Source organism: Vipera berus (assembly GCF_964194415.1).
Source record: "Vipera berus genome assembly, chromosome: 8".
Classification (NCBI taxonomy): Eukaryota; Metazoa; Chordata; class Lepidosauria; order Squamata; family Viperidae; genus Vipera; species Vipera berus.
The window spans coordinates 17,873,243-17,899,982 of NC_138211.1; the positions used below are offsets into that span (position 1 = coordinate 17,873,243).

General features: G+C 40.2%; 1 protein-coding gene across 1 annotated transcript in view; it reads left to right on the forward strand.

The window, feature by feature from the left end:
• Positions 1-641: 641 nt before the first annotated feature.
• The window catches only part of BMP1 (bone morphogenetic protein 1), a 137,072-nt gene continuing 110,973 nt past the window's right edge, over positions 642-26,740 (forward strand). Inside the window, exon 1 of the mRNA XM_081333738.1 lies at positions 642-927. Coding sequence (XP_081189864.1) covers positions 780-927 — 148 coding nt within the window. The 5' untranslated portion in view covers positions 642-779. The remainder of the gene's footprint in view (positions 928-26,740) is intronic.

A 26,740-nucleotide genomic window follows, 5' to 3' on the forward strand; every position in this document is an offset into this window, starting at 1 on the left:
CTTCAACTCCCAGAATTCCCCAGCGGAGTTGAAGTCCACGCATCTTCAAGTTCCTAAGGTTGGGAAACGCTGCTCTAGGTAAGCCGCGGGAGCGGGAGTGGGGGTGGGGGTGGTGGGGGGTCAGTCCGGGGTTCCCCAGCTTTGTTCTCTGCCTCGCTTTCCCTCCTGGGATCGAAGGGAAAAGTTTGCAGGGGGTCCGACTGCCGAGTGCTCCGCGCTCCTTCCTTCCACACCCAGCCACCCACCCGTCCGTCCTGCCGGCTGCCCGCACCTCTTCCCCCCCCCGCCTCCCTCCGCGGAGGCTCGTGCTGGCAGAGCCCCGAAGCTGGATCGCGCCGGGCAAAGAGGCTGTGTTGGGGGTGAGTGCAGCATCTCCCTGAAGCTCCAAAGCCTTCTTCTTCTCTCTCTCTCCCTCTCTTCTCTCTCTCTTCTCTCTCTCTCCCCCTCTCTTCTCCTCCATCACCCCCACCCCACCCCCGGGCTGGCCCAGTTCCCAGGGTTGTACTGTGATCAAACCCTCCAGCCTGGAGGGGGCTGAGCTCCGGCTCTTGAACCCGCCTCCGCCAGATCTCATTTCCCTAAAAGAAAAAAGAGAGAGAGGGAGAGAGAAAGAGAGAGAAAAGAGAGAAAGAAAGAAAGAAAAAGGAGGGGGAAACCTCCCATCTCTTTTCCATTTCTCTTTTCCCCCCCTCTTCCTCCTCCCTCCCCCCTTTTCCCACTCTTGTTTCCTCCTCCCCCCCCCTTCCAGTTCCGTGGAGCATTTCCCGGGACCTGCCAGCATGTCTGCTTTCAAGGGGGGGCTACTTTTCCTTTCCTTGCTGGTCCTGGCTCTGGGACAAGCCGTGGATTTTACAGATTACAGCGATGTGCTGGAAGAGGAAGAAGAAGAGACGGAGGCAATTGAGTATAAGGATCCCTGCAAAGCTGGTGAGCTTGGAAGAGAAAAGTGTGTGTGGGGGGGGGGTGTCAGTGTGTGTGTGTGTGTGAGTGAAAGAGAGAGAGAGCGCACTTCCATTACTTCTCTTGTGGCCACCTCCTTGTGCAAATGTGTGGCTGGGAGGGGGGGCAAGGGGGGAACCGGTGCTCTTTTGTGTATCTAGCGGCTGCTCCGAGGCTCAGAAAAGGGCAGGGGGGATCTGTTTGAACCCGGGTCATGCACACTGCCTGGTTGGCAGGGCAGCTTGCAGACAAAAGAAAAAAATATCTCTCCCCACCCCCCTCTCTGCTCTGGGTTCTAAAGGGACTCTTGGACTTTTTAAAGTTGGGATTGAAAATGTTTGACTTAACAAACTCCAACGCTTTAGAAGTATTGGCTGTTTGGATCCCCACTGCTCCGCCGTTGTCAGAAGTTATGTTTCCAACCCCCTCGGCGCAGGAACTGTTGTCCTTTCTACACAATTGTCTTTGCTTCTTTTCTGCTTCTTTTCCTACCATCTGGTTAAAAAAAAATAGTGTGTGTGTTTGAGACTCTTTGTGCCTTGGCTGTGGAATGAGGCCTCCTCTATTTGTGTGTCTCCTAAGGGGGCAATGTTTATAGTTGAAGGAAAGTCAGCGGATGCTATAAGAGGAATGTAACTGAAGAAGTTGCCAGGATCTTCTCTGGGTTGTGTGTCTGTTTGGGCTTAGAAAGTGAAGGGTTTGTGGGATGGAATTGCCCTGATTCTCAGTTTATGTTCTTTTTCCCAGCCAAATTATTAACAGTGGTTGGCAGAGAGATAGCTGTCAAAGAAGACAGCTTTCTTAATTTCAGAAGGATTTCTCCAGACCACCTCATCTGTAATTGCCTATAACATTTACGTATTCAAGTCACCGTGTGCACGCTTTGCAAAATGTATCTAAATGGCAGTTTTCCTTGTTCTTTGTCCCCATAATGTAGTGTGACTCATACTGTCACTCTTTGGTAACGTAAATCTCAGAAAGAGGGCTGTTATATCTGCACTAATCAGATATCTGCATCATGTTCATTGGACCAGTGACCCATAATTGCAACATCCTGTTACGTGTAAGGCAGATGCCAAACTTTCTGGAGCGGTATATCTGATTTCATAATTTCTGAGTCTCCTGAATCTTTCGTGAATGAAGAGCCTGGATCTTCTTCACTCGTCTCAAGAGGAGGCATTCGGTTGAAATTGACCTCTGTTGAACAGCATTTTTAATCCTGCCGATCAGTGGTGGGGTTTCAATGACTTCTGACAGGACCAACCTGGCAGCCGATGTACTAAGAGGCTCACAGGCTTTCAAGTTTCCTAGTTGCCTTCCTTCAAAATTAAAAAGCAATCCAAGCGTTGAAATGAGTCAGTGTGATTGAATAATACAGGTAGTCCTCAACTTGCGACCACTATTGAGCCCCAAATTTTTGTTGCTAAGTGAGACATTTGTTAAACGAGTTTTGCTCCATTATATGACCTTTATAGCCACAGTTTTTAAGTGAATCACTGCAGTTAAGTTAGTAACACGGTTGTTCAATGAATCTGGCTTCCCCATTGACTTTGCTTGTCAGAAGGTCACAAAAGGAGATCACGTGATCCCCTGGAGACGCTGCAACCGTCATAAATATGAATTAGTTTGCCAGGTCGCTGAATTTTGATCACTTGACCACATGGGGATGCTGCAGTGGTCACTAAGTGTGAAAAATGGTCATAAGTTACTTGTAACTTGTTTGAACAGACACTAGAACTGTTGTAAGTCGAGGATTGCCTGCAGCATCCTACAGAGGAATATGGGAGATAAGAGGCTTTCGAGTTAAATGGACAAACTAAGGCAGAAAATTACAAGCCCCCATCACCCAGTCTGCCAATGAGGGGATAGTTCTGCTGGTGGAAAATCATGAAATGCTGTGAATTTATGAATGCGTTCTCAGGCGATCTTGGAAAGCCTTTTTAAAAAATGTATCTAAGCAGCACAGAGAGACAGTCTGGTGTAGTGGTTAAGGCATTAGGCCAGAAACCAGGAGGCCGTGAGTTCTAGTCCTGTCTTGAGCATCAAGCCAGCTGAGTGACCTTGGGCCAGTCACCTTCTCTGACCCCTAGGAAGGAGGCAATGGCAAACCGCTTGTGAAATCTTGCCCAGAAAACTGCAGAGACTTACTCAGGCAGTCTCCGAAAATCAGACATGATTGTACAGAAATAAAGCAGTATAACAAAAATATAGTTTCGTTCTTTTGTTCACCAAAGGCATCCCATTAAGGCGCCGGAAGAAAGAGGTAGCTAGCTGTCTATATATCTAATACATAAACTGAGACATTTTGTCCTAATCTTGCTTTATTTCTGAGCAGCGTCTCGTCTTCTGTTTGGTGGGGGGCTCCTGATGGATCCAGACTTTGGAGCAGCAGGAACACCAGTTTCCATGTAGGCTTAGGACACAGTGATATATTTTTACTTTCCCATACAAAAAATTAAATCTGCAGAGTGATGAGCATTTACATACACAGAGGGTGTAGATTCTCCTCCTTTTACTAGATTTACAAAGTTTATACAGGTAAGGTCCTGTTCTGCCCTAGGATTTTGGTATATAAGCCGTAATGGTTTCAAAGAAATCAAAACTGTAAGTTAGGTTCTTGCCTGTTTCCAAAACATAAATCATCAGATAAAATGACCTGAAGGCAAGGACAAGAAGCAACGGATGGAAACTAATCAAGGAAAGAACCAGTCTAGAACTAAGGAGAAATTTCCTGACAGTGAGAAAAAATAATCAGTGGAACTATCTGCCTCCAGAATGCTCCAACACTGGAGGTTTTTCAGAAGAGATTGGACAACCATTTGTCTGAAACAGTATAGGGTCTCCTGCCTGAGCAGGGGGTTAGACTAGATGAGCTCCAAGGTCCCTGGGATTCTGTTATTCTGTTAAAATGCTGTAACCTTGTTCTGTCGTCCCTGAAAATGAAGTGCACTGAAGTTTCTGTGACTTATTTCTAAATAGGGGTATTCAGTATTGGCATTAAAGTAACACGAAGGCACCCTTTGAGAAAAAAGGTGATTTTCTATGTTTCGTTTCTATGCTGAACTGAAGCACATAATATACTGCCTGCAGGCCACATGAATTCATAGTCAGGTTTGGTGGTTACTCCCAGTTATGCGTGCTTAAGATTGCAGTCTGAGAATTTGGAGCAATTTATGTGTCATGCAATCTTCAGTTAGAACTTAATCTTTAATAACAACCTCTCTGAGCTTGTTATCTCCTATGAAATTTCTAGCCCCAGTAGTTAAAAACAATGTGGTTTGTTTCTAGATCTAAAACTCATTAAGAGTAGAGACTTCCAACTCCCCTCTTTTGTTGTTGTTGTTGTTTAAAATTGTTTATTAATTTATCAGACTATAAAATACAAAGAAAATGAAAATAACAGGAAACTAGGGGAGAGAAAAGGAGAAAGTGTGGGATAGAAAGGGGAGACTTCTGTCTCTTTTTAACATGGCAGAAAATAATAACACTGCAGCCTCAACTTTTTACTTTCACACAATAATATATACGAGCCACTCCTATAGCAACAAACCTTTCTAATCAACAAAATCAAAGTTTCTTTTTTTTTCTCATCACAAGCACAAAATCCAGAAACGATTTCCGAATCCAAGTCCCTCTTTTAAGGTCAGATTCCTGATTTGAAGGATCCAAGTCAGGATTTTGACTTATGTAAGCTGGGCTGATGTGCCAGTGACATTTCTTAGGTCAGGAAAATCCTCACTGGAATACAGCATCCAGTGTAAACAAGAAGCTGCTTTGTTCCGGAGCGGGATTGAAGCTCCCAAAGACAAGTGTATTGTGACAGGCACGTTGTGACTCCAGAAAGAGTGCAGAGAAGAGCAACAAAAATGATCAGGGGACTGGAGGCTAAAACATATAAGGAACGGCTGCTGGAATTGGGCATGTCTAGTTTAATAAAGAGAAGGGCGAGGGGGAGGGGACATGATAGCAATCTTCCAATATGTCAGGGGCTGCCCCAAAGAAGAGGGAGTCAAGCTATTCTCCAAAGCACCTGAAGGCAGGACAAGAAGCAACGGATGGAAACTAGCCAAAGAGAGAAGCAACCTAGAACTAGGGAGAAACTTCCTGACAGTAAGAACAATTAATCAGTGGAACAACCTGCCTCCAGAAGTTGTGAATGCTCCAATACTGGAGGTTTTTAGGAAGAGACTGGATAGCCATTTGTCTGAAATGGTATAGTTGGATTAGAAGACCTCCAGGGTTTCTATTATTCTGTTCTGCTAATTTTAATCAGACTAGCGCCACTGTTATTGTTTTTAACACTTAATAGTAGTGTAAGCTTAGTGCACAGTAATGTTTAAATAGATGTCAGTGAAATACTAGCAGGTCTTAGGGAAATAAGTTGATGTACTGGAAAGACATCAAGCGTTAACATTAACTGGATGTTTTTGAAATATCCCAGCAATTGCCAGCATGCAGGACAGCAACCTGTACAGATTCAGACAATGAGAGCATGCAACATTCATGTGCCCAGTAGATGGTGCATTTAAATGAAACAGGGTTATTTATTCCCTGTAGTGAAACACAATATCCTATCGAAAAGCATTCAGAAATCTTCCTTTGGGTAGTTCATTAATATCCTGATTGACGGCAGTCAAAGAGCTACTGTCCATTTACATATAAATGAACTCACATATGCAGCTTTGACAGTATTCAAAGCGCTCCTCTGGGAAGGGTGATTTCCTTCTGCCATGATATTCTGGAACGAGTCAGAGGAGACCTGAGTTTTTTAAATTATGCAAATACAAAAGCTTAAGCCACTTGACCCATTCTTATAGACCAGTGTTTCTCAATCTTGGCAACTTTGAGCTGTATGAACTTCAATTCCCAAAATCCCTCAGCCAGCAGGGTTGGCTAGGGAATTCTGGGATTTGAAGTCCACACAGTTTAAAGTTGTCAAGGTTGAGAAATCCTGTTTAGACAGTCAGGCCATTGGAATGAGTTATTTTCCTTGTACTTGAACACATATTTGCTGAAGTGTCTGAATTCCAATCTGGTGAGAAAAAATTATTAGCAGGGCTGGAATATTCATGCCATGTTATAATAGCTAATAAAGTACAATAAGAAAAGATGCTGACCCTTCTTTTTAAAACAAATCAATAATAGAGCTGGAAGGGACCGTCGAGGTCTTCTAGTCCAACCCCCCTGCTCAGACAGAAAACCCTACACCATCTCAGAGAAATGGTTATCCACTGTCTTCTTAAAAACCTCCAATAATGGAACACCCACAACTTCTGGAAACAAGTCATTCCACTGGTTAATTCTTCTCTCTCTCAGGAAATTTCTCCTTAGTTCTAGGTTGCTTCTCTCCTTGATTAGTTTCCATCCGTTGCTTCTTGTCCTGCCTTCAGGTGCTTTGGAGAATAGCTTGACTCCCTCTTCTTTGTGGCAGCCCCTCAGATACAGGAACTTTGCTGTCATGTCACATGTCAAAATGTTTCACCCTGATTGTACAACTAGGAGCTGGGCTTTCTGAATCAGTATATCCTACATTTTTGGAAGGTCTGACCGGAGCACGAGGGCTGAATAAAGATTACAATTTTTTCTTAGCTGGTGCATCCGACTCCTTTGACAGCTTTCAGATTTCCACTGCAGCAATGTTACATTTCAGTGAGCTTTGCCCCATTGGGTGACTTTTTTGCCACAATCAGTAAGCAAATCTCTGCAGTTGTGTGGTCATTAAATGAATCTGGCTTCCCCCATTGACTTTGCTTGTCAGAAGGCCGCAAAAGGTCATCACAGGTCCACAGGATGCTGCAGCCATCATAAATATCGCCCAGTTAACAAGCATCCAAATTTTCTTTTTTTTCTCTTTTTTTTTCTTTAAAAAGTTTTACAATACATTTTATTTTTAACAAACAAAACACAACCCCACCCCACCCCCTTCCCACTCCCGAACCCTCCCCCCTCCCCGACTTCCCAGAGCTAAGTACAGGGTATAAGAATACAAACAATCATAATCTACCTTATGCAAACAATCATAAACTATTAAAACTATCGCACTTTAACTCATATAAATTAACTCCAAACAGTATAAATATCACATCAATAATTATTCAAATGCTGGATAATACTTTTTAGTCCCATATTTACTCCACAATATCTCTCTGTTGCAAATAGTCTTTCAAGTACACTAAAGTCTTTGCCATATCCTCCAAGTTGGGAACTTTTACAGTCCATTCTTCTATAATCGGCAGTTCTTCCTTCTTCCAATATTGCCCTACTAAAAGTCTTACTGCCATAGTTAAATTCAACATCCACTTAATATCCACAACGGTAGTGTCAATAAAAATACCCAATAAAAACAATTACAGACAAAACAAATTTACATCAATCATTAAAAAACCAATTTTCTATTCTTCTTTCCACCTGGTCTTTAATTTTCCATACTAAAACCAAGTTTATACAATCTTTCCTTCTCTTAATGTATTATACAGCTTCAAGTATCATACATTACTTTCCAAACTTAATTTTTTTTTATATGTAATCACATCATTTTTATATTTTCTATTACGTGTTTCATTATTGCCCATAAAAGTAGTTTACAAGTTAACTTTCATCTATACTTTTTCCCAAACTCGCAACAGAGCATGTCATAAAATATATACCTTAAACACATTATCCACCAAATTTTGATCACGTGACCACGGGGATGGGGCAGTGGTTGTAAGTGTGGAAAACAGTCATAAGCCCCTTTTTTCAGTGCCGTTGTAACTTTGAACAGTCACTAAATGAACTGTTGTAAGTTGAGGACCACCTGCCTTTATTTTAAAACTCTTGATAGATTGTCTACAACTGGCATTGGGTGTTTATTATAGCCTGACCCTATTGATATGTTACCGTTGGCGCCTTGCCGTTTCTAAAGACATCTATCACATTATTTTAATGAGTGAAGGCAAATCTCCATGTCCCAGGATAACGTTGCAGGATCTAATCTGGCTCGGTCGTTGGGACCAGGAGTTTAGTCTTCCGAGCTTTCAGACTTGTGCTGGTGCCCGTCTTCAAGGGACTTGGAGGAGAGAAGTTCCTTGAGGACGGGCTCTAGCACAAGTCCAAAAGTTCAGAAGACTAAACTCCTGGTCCTGGTGAGTGACCCAGATTGGATCCCGCAACATCATTTTAAATGCTGGATGTCATGATGCCACATCGTATCTTACATCCCTGTGCAGCTTTAGCCTTCTGAAGAAAAATGGATTACCTCCGGCATCTTGTTCCGATCAAATTGGCTTCCTTATCACGCTGCTGCTCGCCTCCCTTGCCATTTTGGGCTTCCCCAGAACAGCTCTCTGAATTCCCAGAAAGCACAAAAGGGATGAGATACTTAAGACAGATCAGATAAGCTAAGGATGGAGCATTCCTTTTATCTCACCTGTAGAATGACTAGCTGTTCAAGTCTGGAATGAGGAAAGATTTTCCCAGAAGCAGGATAATTACCTGTTTGATTGGCTCATGATAAATGAGGAAGAAAGGAGGTGAGATTTGCACAGTGCTTTCTGCATTACAAATAGATAACAAGTCAAGCCTGCAGCAATTGTTGATCTGAGAGATGACAAGCAGAATGTCACCACATGGTCAGCAAAGGAAAGTGAGGAGGGGAAGGATTGAGCTAGTCATCAGTCTTCACAGTGGCTGTGCTGATTGTCCCTGCATGCCTCATTTTCAATCTCAATAAAGGGAGTTTTCATATCTTCATACCATTTTCAAATTACTTACCCCTTATCTGTGTCTCAGCCTACTCTTTGCTGTTTAACTAGATTCCATCAAGCAATCTTGGAAGCCCTTCCTTCCTTCCTTCCTTCCTTCCTTCCTTCCTTCCTTCCTTCCTTCCTTCCTTCCTTCCTTCCTCCCTCCCTCCCTCCCTCCCTCCCTCCCTCCCTCTTCCTTTCCTTTTCCTCCCTCCCTCCCTCCTTCCTTCCTTTCTTCTCCCCTCTTCCCATTCCTTCCTTACCTTCCTTCCTTCCTTCCCAACTTAGAGCTGTATACTTAGGGGGGAAGGCTTGGTACCTATATCCACTCTGTTTATGAAACTTTAGATCATGAGTAACACAGGAAAGTAGATGCAGTAAAATACAGTATGTAGCTGCCCACAATACATGTGTTCTTAGTACTCCATGTTATGGGCAGATGCTTCATTATTTCTTTTCCACAAATGACTGTAGCACTCTATACCGTGGATATTTATAAAAGGAGGCAATTCATTTTACAGTAGTAAATACTACAAAGGGAGAGCCATGTTGAGATTCTTGCTCAAACTTAGATCATCTGCTTACCGGCTAACTCCCTATGATGTGTGATAATGTTACCAACAAGACATACATGGTTAGATATTTAAATAATTTTGCCAAATGTCCCTCTTACCTTCTTTCTCTCTCTCTCTCTTTCTCTCTCTTTCTCTCTCTTTCTCTCTCTCTCTCTCTCTCCCATGAAAACTAGGAAAGGAGGGGGGAAATTCGGTTGATACAGGCCTGCAAAACTGCATTACTGTCAAAATAAACTTCTTTGCCTTGGATACAATCCAGTGCTCTGCCATGATGGGTCCTCATGAGCCTACGTCTGCTGCTACTAAGTTCTCCTGGAATCTGCAGAAGTCAAAAGTAGCAATAATGTCAGGATCATACTAGACAGCTTAGAATACTATGAATTTCATAGCGAAAAACAAGTGGCATTAATTTTTGTTGATGCTCAGAAAGCATTTGATAATGTCAAATGGAATTTTATGTTGACTCAACTTAAACAGATGGAATTTGAAGAAAAATTTATAAATATGTTAAAAGCAATCTATTCCAAGCAAGAGGCAAAAGTAATCATAAATGGAGAATTAACAAATAGCATTCAAATACAAAAAGGTATGAGACAAGGCTGTCCACTATCTCCTTTATTATTCGTTCCTTCTTTAGAAGTACTCACAAGAATAATCCGAAAAGATAAGATGATTAAAGGATTAGAAATCAGAAAAGAGACATTTAAATTACAGGCTTATGCGGATGATTTAGTTTTCATTCTGGAAGACCCTTTAGAATCTGGAACAAGATTATTACAGGTGCTGGAAAATTATGGAGATGTTGCGGGATTAAAAATCAACAAAGAAAAAACTAAAATGCTAGTCAAAAATATGTCCAACTTACAAGAAACTGAGCTAGTAGAAAAAATTAACATCCAGACATCTAAAAGAGTAAAGTACTTGGGGATTCAATTATCAGCAAGATGTACTACACTTAAAAGAGAAAATTATGATAAGTTAATGGACCAAATTATAGTAGACCTAGATAGATGGAAAAACTTGCAGCTCTCTTTTATGGGAAGAATAGCGACAATCAAGATGAATATACTGCCCAAATTACTCTTTTTATTCCAATGTGTACCAATTCAATTAGGTAAGGATTTTTTTCAAAATTTAAATAGAATTACATCTAAATTTATCTGGCAAGGTAGAAAACCGAGAATCAAGTTAAAATTATTACAGGATGCAAAGGAAAGAGGAGGGCTCGGCCTCCCAGATTGGGAAAAATTTTATCAAGCAGCAATAGCGGTATGGATAAAAGATTGGATACATTTAAGGAACAGAAGACACTAGCATTAGAAGGTCATGACATGCAAATTGGGTGGCATGCTATAATGTGGGATGGAAAATATAGGACTCATCAGTACTTTCAGAATCATCATATTAGACAAGCACTATTAGATGTGTGGATAAAAATTAAAAAAAATTAACTATATAGAAATTCCCAATTGGCTATCTATATTAGAGATTTTTATGCACCCCAAATTTATAAATCTAGGAAGCGTAATTACATATAAAGATCTCTTAGATGAAAATGGAGACCTGAAAACAAGAAAAAGATTATTAGAAGACGGTGTAGAGTTGGAATGATGGGCATACTTACAAATACAGTCACGATACAGAAAAGATAAAAAAGAACCAGGGATAAAATTTGAACATACACAATTAGATAAAATTCTTCTAGGAACAGAAGATCAAATGATAAAAAAGATATATCAGTATTTATTAGAACAGGATTTGTTAGAACAGGTAAAAGAAACAATGTTAACCTGGAGTAAAAATTTTGGTTATAATATTGACTTGGATAATTGGCAATTACTATGGGATAGAAATAGGAGGTTAACGCTAGCCACCTCCTATAAAGAGAACTTGTACAAGATGTTTTATAGATGGCATCTTCCCCCTACAAGGTTAGCAAAAATAGATAAAAAAAATCTCACCGGCGTGCTGGAAATGCAGAAGGCTTCCAGGGAATTACTATCATATGTGGTGGGAATGTTCAGAAGCGCAAATTTTTTGGCAGCGGATAAAAAATTGGTTGGAAGAAATATTACGACAAAAAATTGATTTAAAACCAGAAACCTTTTTATTAGGGATTATTAATGATAATCTCAGTAAAGCATCTCTCTACTTATTAGTACATATTTTAACCGCAGCAAGACTGGCATATGCCCAAAAATGGAAAAGAAAGGAAACACCCACTGAAGAAGAAATAATAGATAAAATTTTATCCTGCGCTGAAATGGACAGGTTAACCCCTAGAGATCAAAAATAAGAACGAAACGGAGTATTATGAAATTTGGCAAAATTTGTACAATTGGTTAGAGTTAAGGAGGATTGCTGAGATGAACATTGTTTAATTGGTTGATAATGTAAGGATTTCTTATTTGCATCTATATAATGGACAGAAGTGAAAGATATGTAAATGTTAAGCTGAGGACTGAATGACAGTTTACTAAAAAAACCCGGCAGATGTTATATGTACAGTTTGTTATACTCTGTCCTGTTATAGACTGTATTTTAGGTTTTTGTTATTTCTTTCTGTAATATAAGATAATACTAACAGTAGTGTTGTAGCTAGGGAAGTTGAATCATGTCCACTTTTGTTTTTAAATGTATATTTAATAAAACTTTCTATAAAAAAAGTAGCAATAATGTGTGGGTCCAAATCATTAATGCTGTATGTACCTGAAGGAAACAGAGACCGGGGGTTGGCATTCCACCTTTTTCCTGCAATACTTGGGTGCTTTTGATGTGTTTTATTTTGTTCACTCCATAGGATTCAGGTCTGTATGCAGAGAAGGTCTCAGGAACATTTAGAAATGTAAGTTTGTGAAAAGGCATGCAAAAAGGATATTTCATTTTTCCATAGGTCAGAGGGTTTCAGCTTGTATGCCATGAATAGAATGGTGTCATTATATACAGGCAAAAATGCACAGAACCAACTTCCTGGTGTGTAGGATGCAAACAATGGAGCAAACAGGTTCTTCAAACTGGTTTTAACGTCATCTACTTTTTCCAAAGGTATAATTGAGCAAAATGGTTGTCTTTAAACTTGCAAAAGAAGCTAAGTCCCACTCATTCTGCTTCTCATAAGGAACACTTTGTTCGTTTATTACATTTATTTTCTGCTGTTCCTTAAGAAAATTAAAGGCAATGTACAGTATAAGGTATTGTCCGTTTATCTTCACAGCATCTCTTTTAGGTGAGGTGCACAGAGTAACTGATTTGCACTGATCCCATTCAGATCAAATTATAAGCCATAGTTTAAATCAGGGGTCCCCAACCCATGGGGCTGCAGCCCATTATTGGCCCTTGAGCCTTTCGGAACCTGGCCATGGAAGTGGCGGGCAAGCATGCACGTACGCACATCCCTACTGGTGGGAGCAGCGGGCAAGCACATGCGTGTGCATTTCATTTGCGTGAGCAGTGGACAAATGGAGCTGCACACATGCCCTTGCCTGCTGCTTGCGCGGAACCATCCTCTTCCCCCCGGCTGGTCCACAAAGTCAAAAAAGTTGGGGAACTCTGGTTTATAGTAAGTTAACTTCAGTTGAATGCTAGGTAAGAATTCAGTTAGCAAGTTTCATAATTGAGCGGGGATATTGCCAGAGCTCACCTGGATAAGGGAAGCTGATTCAAACCTAGAACCATCCTGGGATGAGTTCCAGGAAGTTTGTCCACCTTATGCAGGACCTACATTATCTTGACATCTCGACCTCAGGAAGCGTGAAGAATATAGAATCGTAGGGGCTGACTATAGAAACGACAGTGAAGCATAAAACTACCATAATTTGGTTTAGTGGAGGGCTAGAACAAGGGTCTGCAACCTTGACAACATTTAAGACTTGTGGACTTCAGCTATGCTATACTGGGTTGAAGACTAAGGAGAGGTCACCACCTCCTTTAATATCTGCTTCCACTGTTAACTAGTTTTTAGTCTTAGTTTTCCTACCGTTCAGCTGCAACTTAAGAATGTTACCAAGTGTCTTGCATTCTGGGATGCCAGAGAACCATTCTTAATATATCATTAAATTTGGACCACATGGAATAGTATTTATTGATTAGCGTTTTCATTAATTTAATAAGAGGTCAGTTCAACCCATATAACTAACCCAAGACTGTAAATCTCAGGATGGTCCTATGTTCCCCTATTGTATGATAATATAAGAACAATTAGCAAGAATGTTTGGGAGTTTTTGCATCCCATGCTCACCAAAATCATTTTTCTTCATAGTCATAAAAAATTCCAGACCTAGGGTACATCTTTAAGCCATATTTCTCGTACTAAAACAATACCAGTAAGTTTTTGGAAATTAAACCAAAATGGGAAAATAAAAACCACACTTCATATTTTTAAAATTCTTTTACCCTTTCTTAAAATGGAGTATTCTTTATCCCCCGATTCTTAACAATATTCTTTGTTTACAGAAACTAGTGCAGTTTTTGAACTGCAAAGCACATTTCATGGCTGAGAGTAACTCCAAAGTTTTATATGCTGCTAATGCATCGGGACTGAAACATAAAATCAAAACCAGTTGTGAGATGTTGTGAGCCAGCTGAGAAAGGAACAAGAGGAACTCCAGACATAAACAATCAACAGATGGGAGAGGAATTTGTTTGCAGCTTATCTTACAAATGACAGCTCAGTCCAGGTTGTAACTATCCCAGGAACAACAGAAACATGCAAGTCAGAATGTCACAGGATACCTTTGTCAAATCCCTTGGTAAAATAAAGATATATTACATCCACAGCATATCTACAATCTGCTAAGGCCATTAACCAAAAGGGAAAAAAAAGATTAATCTGACCAAACCTACTGTTGCAAACCTGCACCGACTTCTAGTATTTATATTGTTTTCAAGATTTCTCTAGTTTGACTATAGTTCCCTGGCTCCTATATTTCTCCCCTGTTGAAGATAGGGACACCATGGTTTCTTCCATTTATTTGGCACTTCATCTATTCCCAAGGATTTCTCAAAATCCTAGCGCTGTGGCCAGATCATCCGAAACTTCCTTAATTGCCCTAAGATGCAATCCATTTGGCCCTGGTGATCTGGATTTGCTGACAAAGATCCTTGAGCTCAAATCTCTTTTCTTGCATCCCTTCTTCAGAATTATCCAATGGAAGACATGTCATCTCAAAGAAGACTGAAGCCAGAACCAACGTTGAGTGGTTTGGTTTGGTTTTGCTTGACTTTTTTTTTAAATTCCATTTATATCCCGCCCTTCTCCGAAGACTCAGGGCGGCTTACAAGCTTAGCAGTAGCCTTCATTCTATGTATATGCCTGCTTATTAGGGCTTTCGGGGGGCCCCAAGCGGCATTATTACAAAGTCAGCTTATTGCCCCCAACAATCTGGGTCCTTATTTTACCTCCCTCGGAAGGATGGAAGGCTGAGTCAACCTTGAGCCTGGTGGGACTCGAACCTGCACTAATTGCAGGCAGCCGGTGTTACCTAAGGAGGCATCAGCCCACTGCTCCACCAAGGCAGTGGTGGAGCAGTTTGCTTTGTTTGTTTGCTTGTTATCTCTTACCCTTGACATTTCCTTCTGTTTTGAACCTATTTGAAATCTTGTTTTTCTTCCTAGCATCCGTCAGTAATCTTAACTTATTCTGAGCTTTACTGTTTCTGAGCCATCTCTTAAAATGCAAGCTGCCTATACATACTCTTCCTTTACGACCACCTGACTGTTTTTGCAATCTTCATTTAGTGTTTTTTTTTGTGCAGTCCATTAGCTAATTCTGCTGTTTTGTTGTTCCTTATTGGCAGTGAGCTTTCAACATCTCCTTTTCTGAGAAAAATTCCACCGATACTGTCTACTAAATCTTCCCCATCAAGCTGGTCTTATGCCTTCCTCTGGTTGCAAAAAAATAAAGTTAGCAAAACTGATTAGGAATTTCCTGGAAAGGACATGCTTGGCAGAGTTTGTCTTCCACCAGATGTTGAGGTAATTAAGTCCCCATGATCACTATTTTATGCTCTTCGAAAGATCTGTGATTTGATTTTGGAAAGTATGGTATTATTCACACACTGTCCTTGGTTGGTCAGTAATGGACATCAACAACAATACTGCTTTCATTCTTTCTTCATCAAAAAAAATGCTCTTGACATTGCACCAGATTTATTCCCTTGGACTTTTGTTAGATGTAATTTTGATTTTTCAAACATAAAGTGCCATTCCTTCTCCCATTGTGTCAACTGTGTTCCTTTTGAACTGGTTCTACTTGACATCGTGAGAAATATCCTATTTACCCTATAGGGGGTCAACCTATTTTCCAAAGCACCTGAAATAGCAATAGCAATAGCACTTAGACTTATATACCGCTTCACAGTGCTTTACAGCCCTCTCTAAGCAGTTTACAGAGTCAGCATATTGCCCAACAATCCAGGTCCTCTTGATACCGACTTCGGAAGAATGGAAGGCTGAGTCAACCTTGAGCTAGTGAGGATCAAACTCCTGGCAGTGAGCTGAATTAGCCTGCAATACTACATTCTAACCACTGCGCCAACACAGCACCAACAGGACAAAAAGCAACGGATGGAAACTAACCAAGGAGAGAAGCAACCCTAGAACAAAGGAAAAATTTCCTTACAGTGAGAACAATCAATCAGTGGAACAATTTGTCTCCAGAAGTTGTGGGTTGCTCCAACGCTGGAGGTTTTTAAGAAGAGATTGGACAGCCATTTGTCTAAAATGGTATAGTTTCCTGCTTGGGCTGGGGGTTACACTAGAAGACCTCCATGATCCCTTCCAACTCTGTTATTCTGTTAATCCCACCATCTCCGTTGTGCCTGTCCATTTATTTATACAACAAACTCAACTTGTTATTGAAATATTGCTGTCTTCTCATATTTTTCTAATTAATATGTAGACAGTAAAAGTCCTGAGTCAATCTTTGAGCCAATGTTCTTCTTGATTTTTCCCTAAGTGACCCTGAATTATATGTTAGATGTTACACTGCTAGCAGAAATAGAATATTCAAGTGAGTGATTTTGTTTCCTGATTGGCTTCAGTGCACTGCTGGATCCAGGATTGGGAACTGAGGTTTGGCTCGGTCTGTGAGCATTCTGGAACTCTTACCTTGTATCTCCTGGAAGGAAAATACAGTCGGTATTTACACAGAACTTCCAATGTGCAAAATGCTACTACGTCTTCACCAAGATTGGTGCTTGTACAGGTAGTCCTTGACTTACAACCAGTGGTGGGATTCAGATGTGGGAACAACCGGTTCTCTATTGGGATGCTGCTTCCAGAAGTCCATTCTGGGCCTGGGCGACCAAAAAGTAGCCACCAGTTCTGCTGAAGTGGTGCAAAACCGGCTGAATCCCACCGCTGCTTATAACTATTTGTTTAGTGACCATTTAAAGTTAAAACAGCACTGGAAAAAACTGACTTATGTTTCTTTTCAGACTTATGAATGTTGCCGCATCCACATGGCCACATGGTCAAAATTCGGGTATTTGGCAACTGGCATGTACTTATGTCGGTTGCAGTGTTCTGGTGTCATGTGACCACCTTTTTTGACCTTGTGACAAGCAAATTCAATGGGGAAGCCAGGTACACATAACAAGCAAGTTACTAGCTGAACAGCTGCAGTGATTCACTTAACAAATGTGGCAAGGAAAGTCATAAAATGGGGCAAAACTCACTTAACAACCCGTCTTGCTTAACCACAGAAAATTTGGGCTCAATTTTGGTCGTAAGTTGAAGATTTACCTATATGCATGGAAAAGAACGCATTTTGTTCCTGGAGACCCGTTGCAGTGGGATTCTACAGAGTTGTGCGTTTATTTCAGAAGGCTTCCAAAATCTGTACAGGGAAATGTTACTGGGATAAATAAATGCAGGATCAGTCAACGTGGCTTTTGCTGAGACCATTTGAGGAGGTTAAGGACCCAATTCTCAGTCCTCCAGATGGACAGTCAATAAACCATATTCAGAGAAGGTAACCTCCCCCACTCTTTTTTCCTTTTTATAAAGAGTTTTTCATATTCTGCCATTCTAGCGTGTGCACGGTAGTGAGGGAAGCACTCTTGTATAGCTTCAGATTTGTTACAAACCCTGCACATGCTAATCGTTGCTCTTATATTCACAAATGAGTGATTTTGTTAAGGGTTGGAAATCAATGAGATGAGAGGAATGGGTTTTATTTATTTATTATTAAATTTATACGCTGGCCCTCTCACTGTGAGGTGGGAGTGATTCGTAATTTCTTGAGGACTAGTTCACTGAGCATTCCAAATGCGTTGGCTAATGATTCTCAGTAGAACTGTCATTCTGGATGGAAGGACACTAATGTAGCTTACCAGAAGAGGAGGCTGTTCTGATGTTTAAATTCAGCTTGGCACTCTTCAAAAATGGCAACTTGGAGTTTCCCCTGACACTGACCTTTTCTAGAGAAGACGACCCTTGTTCTGGAAGCAAAGCATGAGATTGTTTCCCCCCCCCCCCCAGTTCGTTAGATAACCAAAATGCTAAACAATTTTAACCAGAGGTGATTGAAATGCCAGAAGAAGAGGTGGCTTCCTTCTCTTATGGTGGTCGTGGTGATAGCCGTGATGATTCATACCATTTATATAATTCTTTGGAGGTCAAGGACTACATCATCTCAGCCGTGTTTACAAAATGAAGCCTGTAATGGCAGGCTGGTGGTTCTATTTAGATCCGTGTTGAAAGTGAAATGACCACGGGGCTGACGTGGCAAAGGCGTGAAGCTGGCTCAAGAATGACACCCCATTTGGGTTTCGCGTTACATGGTTTTGCATGTTGGTTCATTTATTTTATAATCTCATTTGTTTCCCAGAAATGCTGCCTAGGGCATTTAGCCTTAATGCCATTAAATCAAGCCAGAATGGAATTTAAAATGCCTTACGAATCAATTAAAATGTAATTAAAAGAGATAAGGAAAGGTAACCAACAAGACTCAACAAGTTAAAGTCAACTTTAGCACAGAGGCTTTTTGCCAACGGCTTGCCTGAATAACAAGGTTCTTGCATGCCAACATAAAAACATTTGTTCCCTTGGCAGGGGTTCCAAAATCTGGGAATGACGAGGCATTTTTCCCGTGGTCTTCTTAACATGGCCATGATCTCTGGAGTCTACCTGTTTCAATCACAGGTAGTCCTCAACTTACAACAGTTCATTTAGTGTTGTAACCGTTCAAAGTTACAATGGCACTAAAAAAAGTGACTTATGACCAGTTTTCACAGCTATGACCTTTGAAGCATCCCCATGATCATGTGATCAAAATTCAGATGTCTGGCACCTGGTTCATATTTTACGACCATTGCTGTGTCCCAATTTTGGAATCGAGGACTTACCTGTAACACCTTGTTGTATAGCAACATCACTAATGATGAACAAAACCAAATCAAGAATCTGTTCCCTGATTGAAAGCAAGCCATAATTGTTGGAATCAAAAAACACAGCCAGTTGTAGCTTGCTGACATGTAGCATAATTACACCTGTCCCATCCCTTTGTCTTGCCTAGGACCATGTAGCAATGACATGGCAGAATTGCAGTGATTTGTGTATTAATTTGGAATTTGATTTGACTCCAACTCAACATTTCTGCTCAGTCAAATCCTGCAGCCAGCTGAGAATAATTAAAAGGTGGAATGAGCCTGGAAAATATATAGGGGGGGGGAATCTAGTAGGAAGAAAGCACTTTGCACGATTAATACCATAGAAGCACCCTCTGTGCTTGTTGAGAGAGAAAAATGTGGAATAAAAGCAAGAACAAATAATTCAGAGCTGGTAGAATTTAAACAGAAAGATGGATGCTGCAGTATATTTGCCTGGCCTAAACATTACCTGCCTTTTCCATAGATGTTTCCAATAATAACTGCAGTGCTAAAGTGAAAAATGTGAGCAGTTGCTCAGCTGCAAACCACTTATCAGGGCTCCTCAAAAAAAAAAAGTAGAGGTAGGAGCTAACATAAGCATAGAAATGGAGTAGGGGTAACCCCAAATTTCCATTGCTAAGTGAGACAGTTGTTACGTGAGTTTCCCCTCACTTTAGGACTTTTCTTGCCGTAAATTCCGTGGGCGTGGTTTATTAGGGACTTTAGAGGCCACACATTGTGTAGGGATTCAGCTTAGAAACTTGCCTACATTGAGTTTAAAGACAGAAGTGAAGCACAGAACGTGAGACAGGAATGCTGGGAAGGAAAAGGTGAGCAAGTGCTGTTGTGAAGCCCCACACAACTAGACACAATCAAAGAAGCAAGAATTACACAGGCTTCTGTATGGTAACTTTAATGCTAGTCTTGTGGTAAAGGAGAATCTTGGAAATGCAAGAGTAATGCCCAATCCTTATTTTATAGAAAGTTCTTTAAGATGAAGTGTCACTGAATGTTTGCACATTGTTCCCCCTACATTTACTAATACCAGGTGGAGTTGCTATTTATTAGCTGCCAATGGATTCAGTCAATAAGAATAGAACAGGAAGGGACCTTGGAGGCTTCTAAGCCAACCTCCTGCTCATGCAGGAGACCCTATACCATTTCAGATAGATGGCTGTCCAATCTTTTCTTAAAAACTGCCAGTGATGAAGCCCCAACAACTTCTGAAGGCAAGCTGTTTCAGTGGTTAATTGTCCTCACTGTCACGAAGTTTCTCCTTAATTCCAGGTTGTTTCTTTCCTTGATTAGTTTCCATCCGTTGTTTCTTGTCCTGCCCTCTGGTGGTTTTGGAGAATAAGCTGACCCCCTCCTCTTTGTGGCAGCCCCTCAACTATCGGAATATTTTATTTTTATTTTTATTTTTATTTTATTTTAATTCCATTTATATCCCGCCCTTCTCCGAAGACTCAGGGTGGCTTACAATTTTAAGCACAAATCAGTGTGCTATCATGACCCCCCTAGTCCTTCTTTTCTCTAGACTAGCCATACCCAATTCCTGCAACAGTTCTTCAAATGTTTTTGTCTCCAAGCCCTTAATCATTTTAGTTGCTCTCCTTTGCACTTTTTATAAAGTAAATATGTAATATGTTGACCAAAAGTGGATGCAGTTTTCCAGGTATGGTTTTACTAAGGCTTTATAAAGTGTTACTAATGTGATTTTGATTCTATTCCTCTGTTTATACAACCAAGGATTGTACTAGCTTTTTTGGCTGCTGCTTCACACTGCTTGCTCATGGTTAAGTGATGGTCCACTAGGACTCCAAGGTCCCTCTCCCAGTTACTGTTTTGGAGCCAGGTTTCGCCCAATCTGTACTTGTACCTTTGGTTTTTCCTGCCTTGCTTGTAAAACCTTGCTTTTCTCCACATTAAATTTCATGTTGTTGGATAGGGCCCCTTGTTCAAGTCTGTCAAGATCTTTGTGGATTCATCTTCCCTGTTTCGATTGTGTCTCTTCTCTTTAAATTTACTTTTTTCCAGTTTCCTCACAATCTCTCACAGCTATTGAACAAAAACTGAAAAGATACTTTGTCAATATTCAGGTGAAAATGCTAGCTAATAGAATCTCCTCTGACACTGCCCTTTTAAAACACTGGTGGAAAACCGGATAATTCCTTATCAGGCCTTCGGTTCCCATCAGTGCTAGGCTGCATTAACAGAGGGATAGAATCAAGATCAAGTGAAGTACTAATACCACTTTACAATGCTTTGGTAAGGCCACACCTGGAATACTGCAGGTCACCACGATGTAAAAAAGATGTTGAGGCTCTAGAAAGAGTACAGAGAAGAGCAACAAAAATGATTAGGGGGCTGGAGGCTAAAACTTACAAGGAACAGTTGCTGGAATTGGGTATGTCTAGTTTAATGAAGAGAAGGGTGAGGGGTGACAGGACAGCAGTGTTCCAATATCTCAGAGGCTGCCCCAAAGAAGAGGGAGTCAAGCTATTCTCCAAAGCACCTGAAGACAAGACAAGAAGCAACGGATGGAAACTAGTCAAGGAGAGAAGCAACCTAGAACTAAGGAGAAACTTCCTGACAGTTAGAACAATTAACCAGTGGAACAACCTGCCTCCAGAGGTGGTGAATGCTCCAACACTGGAGGCTTTTAAGAAGAGACTGGACAGCCATTTGCCTGAAATGGTATAAGGTTTCCTGCCTGAGCAGGGGGTTGGACTAGATGACCTCCAAGGTCCCTTCCAACATATTATTATTATTATTATTATTATTATTATTATTATTATTATTATTATTATTATTATTATTATTATTATTATTATTATTATTATTATTATTATTATTATTATCAGTCAGCATGGCTAATGGCAAGGGATGGTGGTTGATGTAGTCCAAAATACTCAGAGAGCCAACAATACTCAGATCTCTGCTGTTTGATTCTTTTAAGGCTGGGACTGCATTTCAGGATCTGCTTCCAAATTATAAATTATTGTACTTAGCTATAACCTCCAGTTACACCATCCTGTACTGCTGATTCTGCTCTTGGCAGAATCTAGCTTCCTGACAAACCTAACTTTCAACTTTCAAAAATAAAAAGCGGACTCTTGTGCTTGTGAAACTATATAGCACACTCAACGCAGCCATTATTTTCTCTGAAGACTTTGAAACTCTTTCACATCAAGCTACAATTTTTCAAGTGGCCACCATTTTCAGAATGACTGTCCCAAGCTGTTCCGCTGGTTAATTGTCCTCACTGTTAGGAAGTTTCTCCTTAATTCCAGGTTGCTTCTCTCTTTGATTAGTTTCCAGGCACTGTTTCTTGTCCTGCCCTCTGGTGCTTTGGTGAATAATTTGACCTTCTCTTTATGGCAGCCCCTCAAATACTGCTGGAATACTGCTATCATGTCACCCCTATTTCTTCTTTTCTTTAGACTAGCCAGACCCCATTAAATTTTGTCTAGTGTCCAGCGATATACTAAACTCAATGAACAATGTACAAACCATGTAGAATGCTAACTAAATGGGTACTATAGAATCAAGGAAATATCCTAGTCAAGTATGAAATCAAGATAACACCCTGAATTTTAAATATGTGATGGAACTCTTAATATTTCACATATGGTTTCTTTAGATACAAATATCAAAATGTGAGGCTTTTCCCTTTTGCTAATTGTTTTCTCATCCATGCATTCTAATCCCTTTCTCTTTGCTAAATCTTCAGATATAAAGAAATATAATTTTAGACAACAGTGGTCTAAGCCACTATGCCACTAAGCAAAAAGAGTCAATTATGAGTCTCTGAGGATTTTCATCCTTTGTTCTTCCCCACCCAAAAAATTCTAGTGTTGCAGAGGCTCTATAGAAATGCTTCAGATCTGTTTCTTGGAATGAGCAAACAATGTGATTTTTGTTGTTTTGAGGTAAGGGAAATACATCTAATCCGTGGAGATTGTTAGCAAGTTGAAGTAATGAATATGTAAAAAGCAGAAGGATCGTGTAACTTGGAGACAGTCATGATGACAGGGTGTATTGGTTTCCTTGGACTTCATCCTCTCTTTATTTGGGGGATTGTCTTCAGTTTTCATGGAGATACAGGTGCTGTAGTCCTTGATGTACGACCACAGCTGAGCCCAAAATTTCTGTTGCTAAGTGAAACATTTGTTAAGTGAGTTTGCCCCATTTTTACCTTTCTTGCCACAGTTGTTAAGTGAATCAGTGTAGTTGTTAAAGTAGTCAAATTGTTGTTAAGTGAATCTGGCTTCCCCACTGACTTTGCTTATCAGAAGGTCTCAAAAGGGGATCATGTGACCCCGGGACACTGCAACCGTCATAAATATGAGTCAGTTGCCAAGCGTCTGAATTTTGATCACCTAACCATTGGGATGCTGCAACAGTTGTAGGTCTGAAAACTAGCCCTAAGTCACTTTTTCCAGTGCAGTTGTAACTTTGAATGGTCACTAAACAAACTGTTGTAAGGTGAGGACTACTCGTACTTCCAAAGAAGCACATGCTGAACTGGGTAAAAAGTTGTCCTGTCCTGCTGTCAAGGAGAAGTAGGGCAGGGAAGGCTGAGAAGGACAATGTCACCAACTAGCAGTTCCTTGTGAATCTGAAGCTAGGCTTAGTAATGCTCTAAGTAAAGCCGGCCATCTGCTAAACCACACCACCACAGTTAACCACACGTAGCCAAGCACACATGGTTTGATTTCCAGACTGCATACAGTAATGGTTTTGACAGTGTTAAATACTTCTCATTTTCCTTGGCCAAGCTGCAGTCCTTACATCTACCAGCGATCTGCAACCTTGACAACTTTAAGACTTGCGGACTTCAGCTCCCAGAATTCCTCAGCCAGCTATGCTGTATCTAGATCCAAGTGGAAGTAAGAAATAAGGATTTTATATAAGTGTTTGTATTTATAAATTAATAATAAAAATCAGCTACAATGTCAATGGAGGAAAGTGCAGTGCAGGTTGTCCTCAACCTATAACAGTTCATTTCGTGACCATTCAAAGTTACAACACTGGGAAAAGCGACATGGCTCTTTTTCACGCTTATGACTATTGCTGCATCCCCACGATCACGTGATCAAAAGTCCAACACTTGGCCGTTGACTCCTATTTACGACGGCTGCAGTGTCCTGTGGTCATATCACTTTTCGCCACTTTCTGGCGAACAAAGTCAATGGGGAAGCCAGATTCACTTAACAACCATGTTAAGTGAACAACTGCAGGGATTCATTTAACAACTGTGGCAACAAAAGGTCATAAAATGGGGCAAAGCTCAATACTGTCTCACTTAGCAACAGAAATTTTGGGCTCAATTGTGGTCGTAAGTCAAGGACTACCTGTACTAGTTTTGCAGTGAATTTATATATATTGAAAGGGATTAGCAAAAAAGACTAACCATTAGTATTAAAATGGAATTAGGGGGCTGTTGGATTGATCCTCAAGCTTGGCGATTTGGCTGCAAAAGTTTTGTCTCCATTTGGGGAGGGGGCATCTTCAGTACGCTTTGAATTGTGCTCATCTGTCAGAGCACTGGCCTTTAAATACCTATTTAATACTAAACACCTAAAGGTATTTAAAGGCCAGTGCTCTGACAGATGAGCACAATTCAAAGCGCACTGAAGATGTCCCCCCCTGAATGGAGATGAGAAACGTTTGCAGCCAAATCACAAAGCTTGGTGATCAAACCAACAGCCCAACTACCATCCCGAGCTACTAATATTCAAACACATTTCAAAACAGAATCTTTAAATTAATTAAATCTTTAATTAAATCTCAGTGTTGATTTTCATTCTGGTTTTAATTCCTTATAATATTGAATTGTTGGATTCACTTTTAGTGTCCCATCTCTTAAAGACAACTATTACCTTTGAGGCTGCTGAAACATCTGGCCGTAATGTTTAGCATATGTTTATGTTGTATATATTACCAAGGGGATGTTATAGATAGAAAAAGCAACTATTATAAATCAGCTGTTTTAAGGCATTTATCTCTTGTTGGACCCAGATGGTGTAATAAAAAATCTTCCCTACTATTTTCCAGTTACAGTATGTCATGTGAATGTGGATCAAAATATAACCACTCATCTATTGAGGACCAAATATGTCTAACAGTTTTCAAGGTGTCCCAAGGGTGTTGTTCCAAAAGGCAACTAGACTTTCTTGATTTGTTTTGCTTTTTCCTTGAAAAAAACTTCACTTCTCATCCAAGAAGCTTTTCAGTTTCAAAAAAACACACACACACACAAACAACAACAAGAAAGTCCAGTTGCCTTTTGCAAGAGCATCGTTGGGACTACCATGACTTGGATGATTGAGAATCTCCATAGACAGTTTTCAAGGTGGATACAAAAGCCCTAAAATTTGTTAAGATTTGCTAAAGTTTCAAAAGGGTTAGACACTGATTCTACAATGAAGTCCCAAACAGGGCAATATTCAAAGAGATTTCCATTCCAGAAGAATATAGATGTTAAAAGGGAAGTCTAATAGTATAGTCAAAATTGTGGTAGGTTGAAAGCTGCCTTTATCATAAGAGCAACATCAAATTAGCCAAAGATGTTTGAAGCATTGTGGTCTGCCATAAAATTTGTCTCATTAATTTGTCTAATGTATCTGATAGGAATTAACATTAGGATCCTTCTTTAAATATATGTTAATGTAATACACATTTTAAACTTATTAGTCTAACCCCAGAGACTTAATGGACATTTTTGCCATTGACTTATATCTACTGAAATTGCATCTGTACATTTTAAGCATTTAGTTTTAACATATGGTAAGGTATTCCAAGAAAAATATAAACCCAAGTATTTTATGGAATCTATATAGCTGTAAATCCTAATTTCTTACATGAGTAGATATTGTTGATCCTGAAGTTAGCAACTTAAAACTTTTTCCAGTTGATAGTGTAACCAGACTATAAACTATATTGCTGTACCAATTCAAAAAGCTTTAGTAATCATCCAAATAGCCATAATATCGTAATTGTTGTGATAGTTATCTAAGATGGTTATTATGAGAAGTTATATTCTTTATTAAATGCCACTAAACCCTTCATGGCTTGAGACTCTCTAATGAAAGAAGATAAGGGTTCAAGAACACAGTGCCAAATTAAAGGAAACAGGAAGCATTCTGGACAGGGTATATGGATGAGTAGAGAAATAAATATATAAATTATATAAAATATATGTGTAAGCTGCCCAGTGTTATTAACTGAGACGGGCAGCTATAGAAATTAAATGATGGATGGTGGATGATTGTTTTGTTAGTTGTTTTTCTCTGCAATGATCAGGCCATTTTCTTATTCAGGGCAAAAGAATCTGCAAATTCCAGGGAATAATAGATTCCATTAGTTTAAATTGTTCTCAGCTAGTTACTGCTGTATCAGATTTATCCAGTCAGCCCATCTGATCCAGTTTCCTGCTTCTAAGAGCAGCTAGTGTCGAATGCTTGAAAGGAAGTCAGCGAGAAATTAAGGAATGATCCAACAGTTGCCCTCTGTGAGTTTTATGTAAAGCTGTCAAATTTAGAGCCAACTGGGCACAATTTTAAAAATGGCGCATCTTATCTCTGCCAATACATTCCTTTTATTAAAATTCTTTATTTTCCAAACAACTAGTTCTTGTGCTTACAAAGAGTTACTTTTGCATTCTAAGAGAATTTAGAGTAGTGTTTCTGAACCTCAACATGTTTAAGATGGGTGGACTTCAACTCCCAAAATTCCCCAGCCAGCAATTGGGAATTCTGGGAGCTGAAATCCACACATCTTAAAGTTGCTGAGGTTGAGAATAATCTAAATATAAGGTGACCTACGAGGTGGTAGGTATGAGGTGGTAGGTATTTGATGCTCAATACCTAATAGTAGGTATGAGGTGGTAGGTATTTGATGCTCAGTACCTAGTAGAGCCATTTTCTGCAGTCATCTAATGATTGCTGGATTCCTGGTTTCCTGTTGGTCTTCACAGCATCCTGTAATGAAGCCACAAATAGGGCTTTGTGTACTTCTAAATCTCTACCTTCTTTTTGATTTAATCAGTTGTCCCCTAATTCCTGTACACTAGTGAATGATTCTTGAGCAGTTTGGGGGGAAGCCCTGTCTTTTTCAGTGACATATG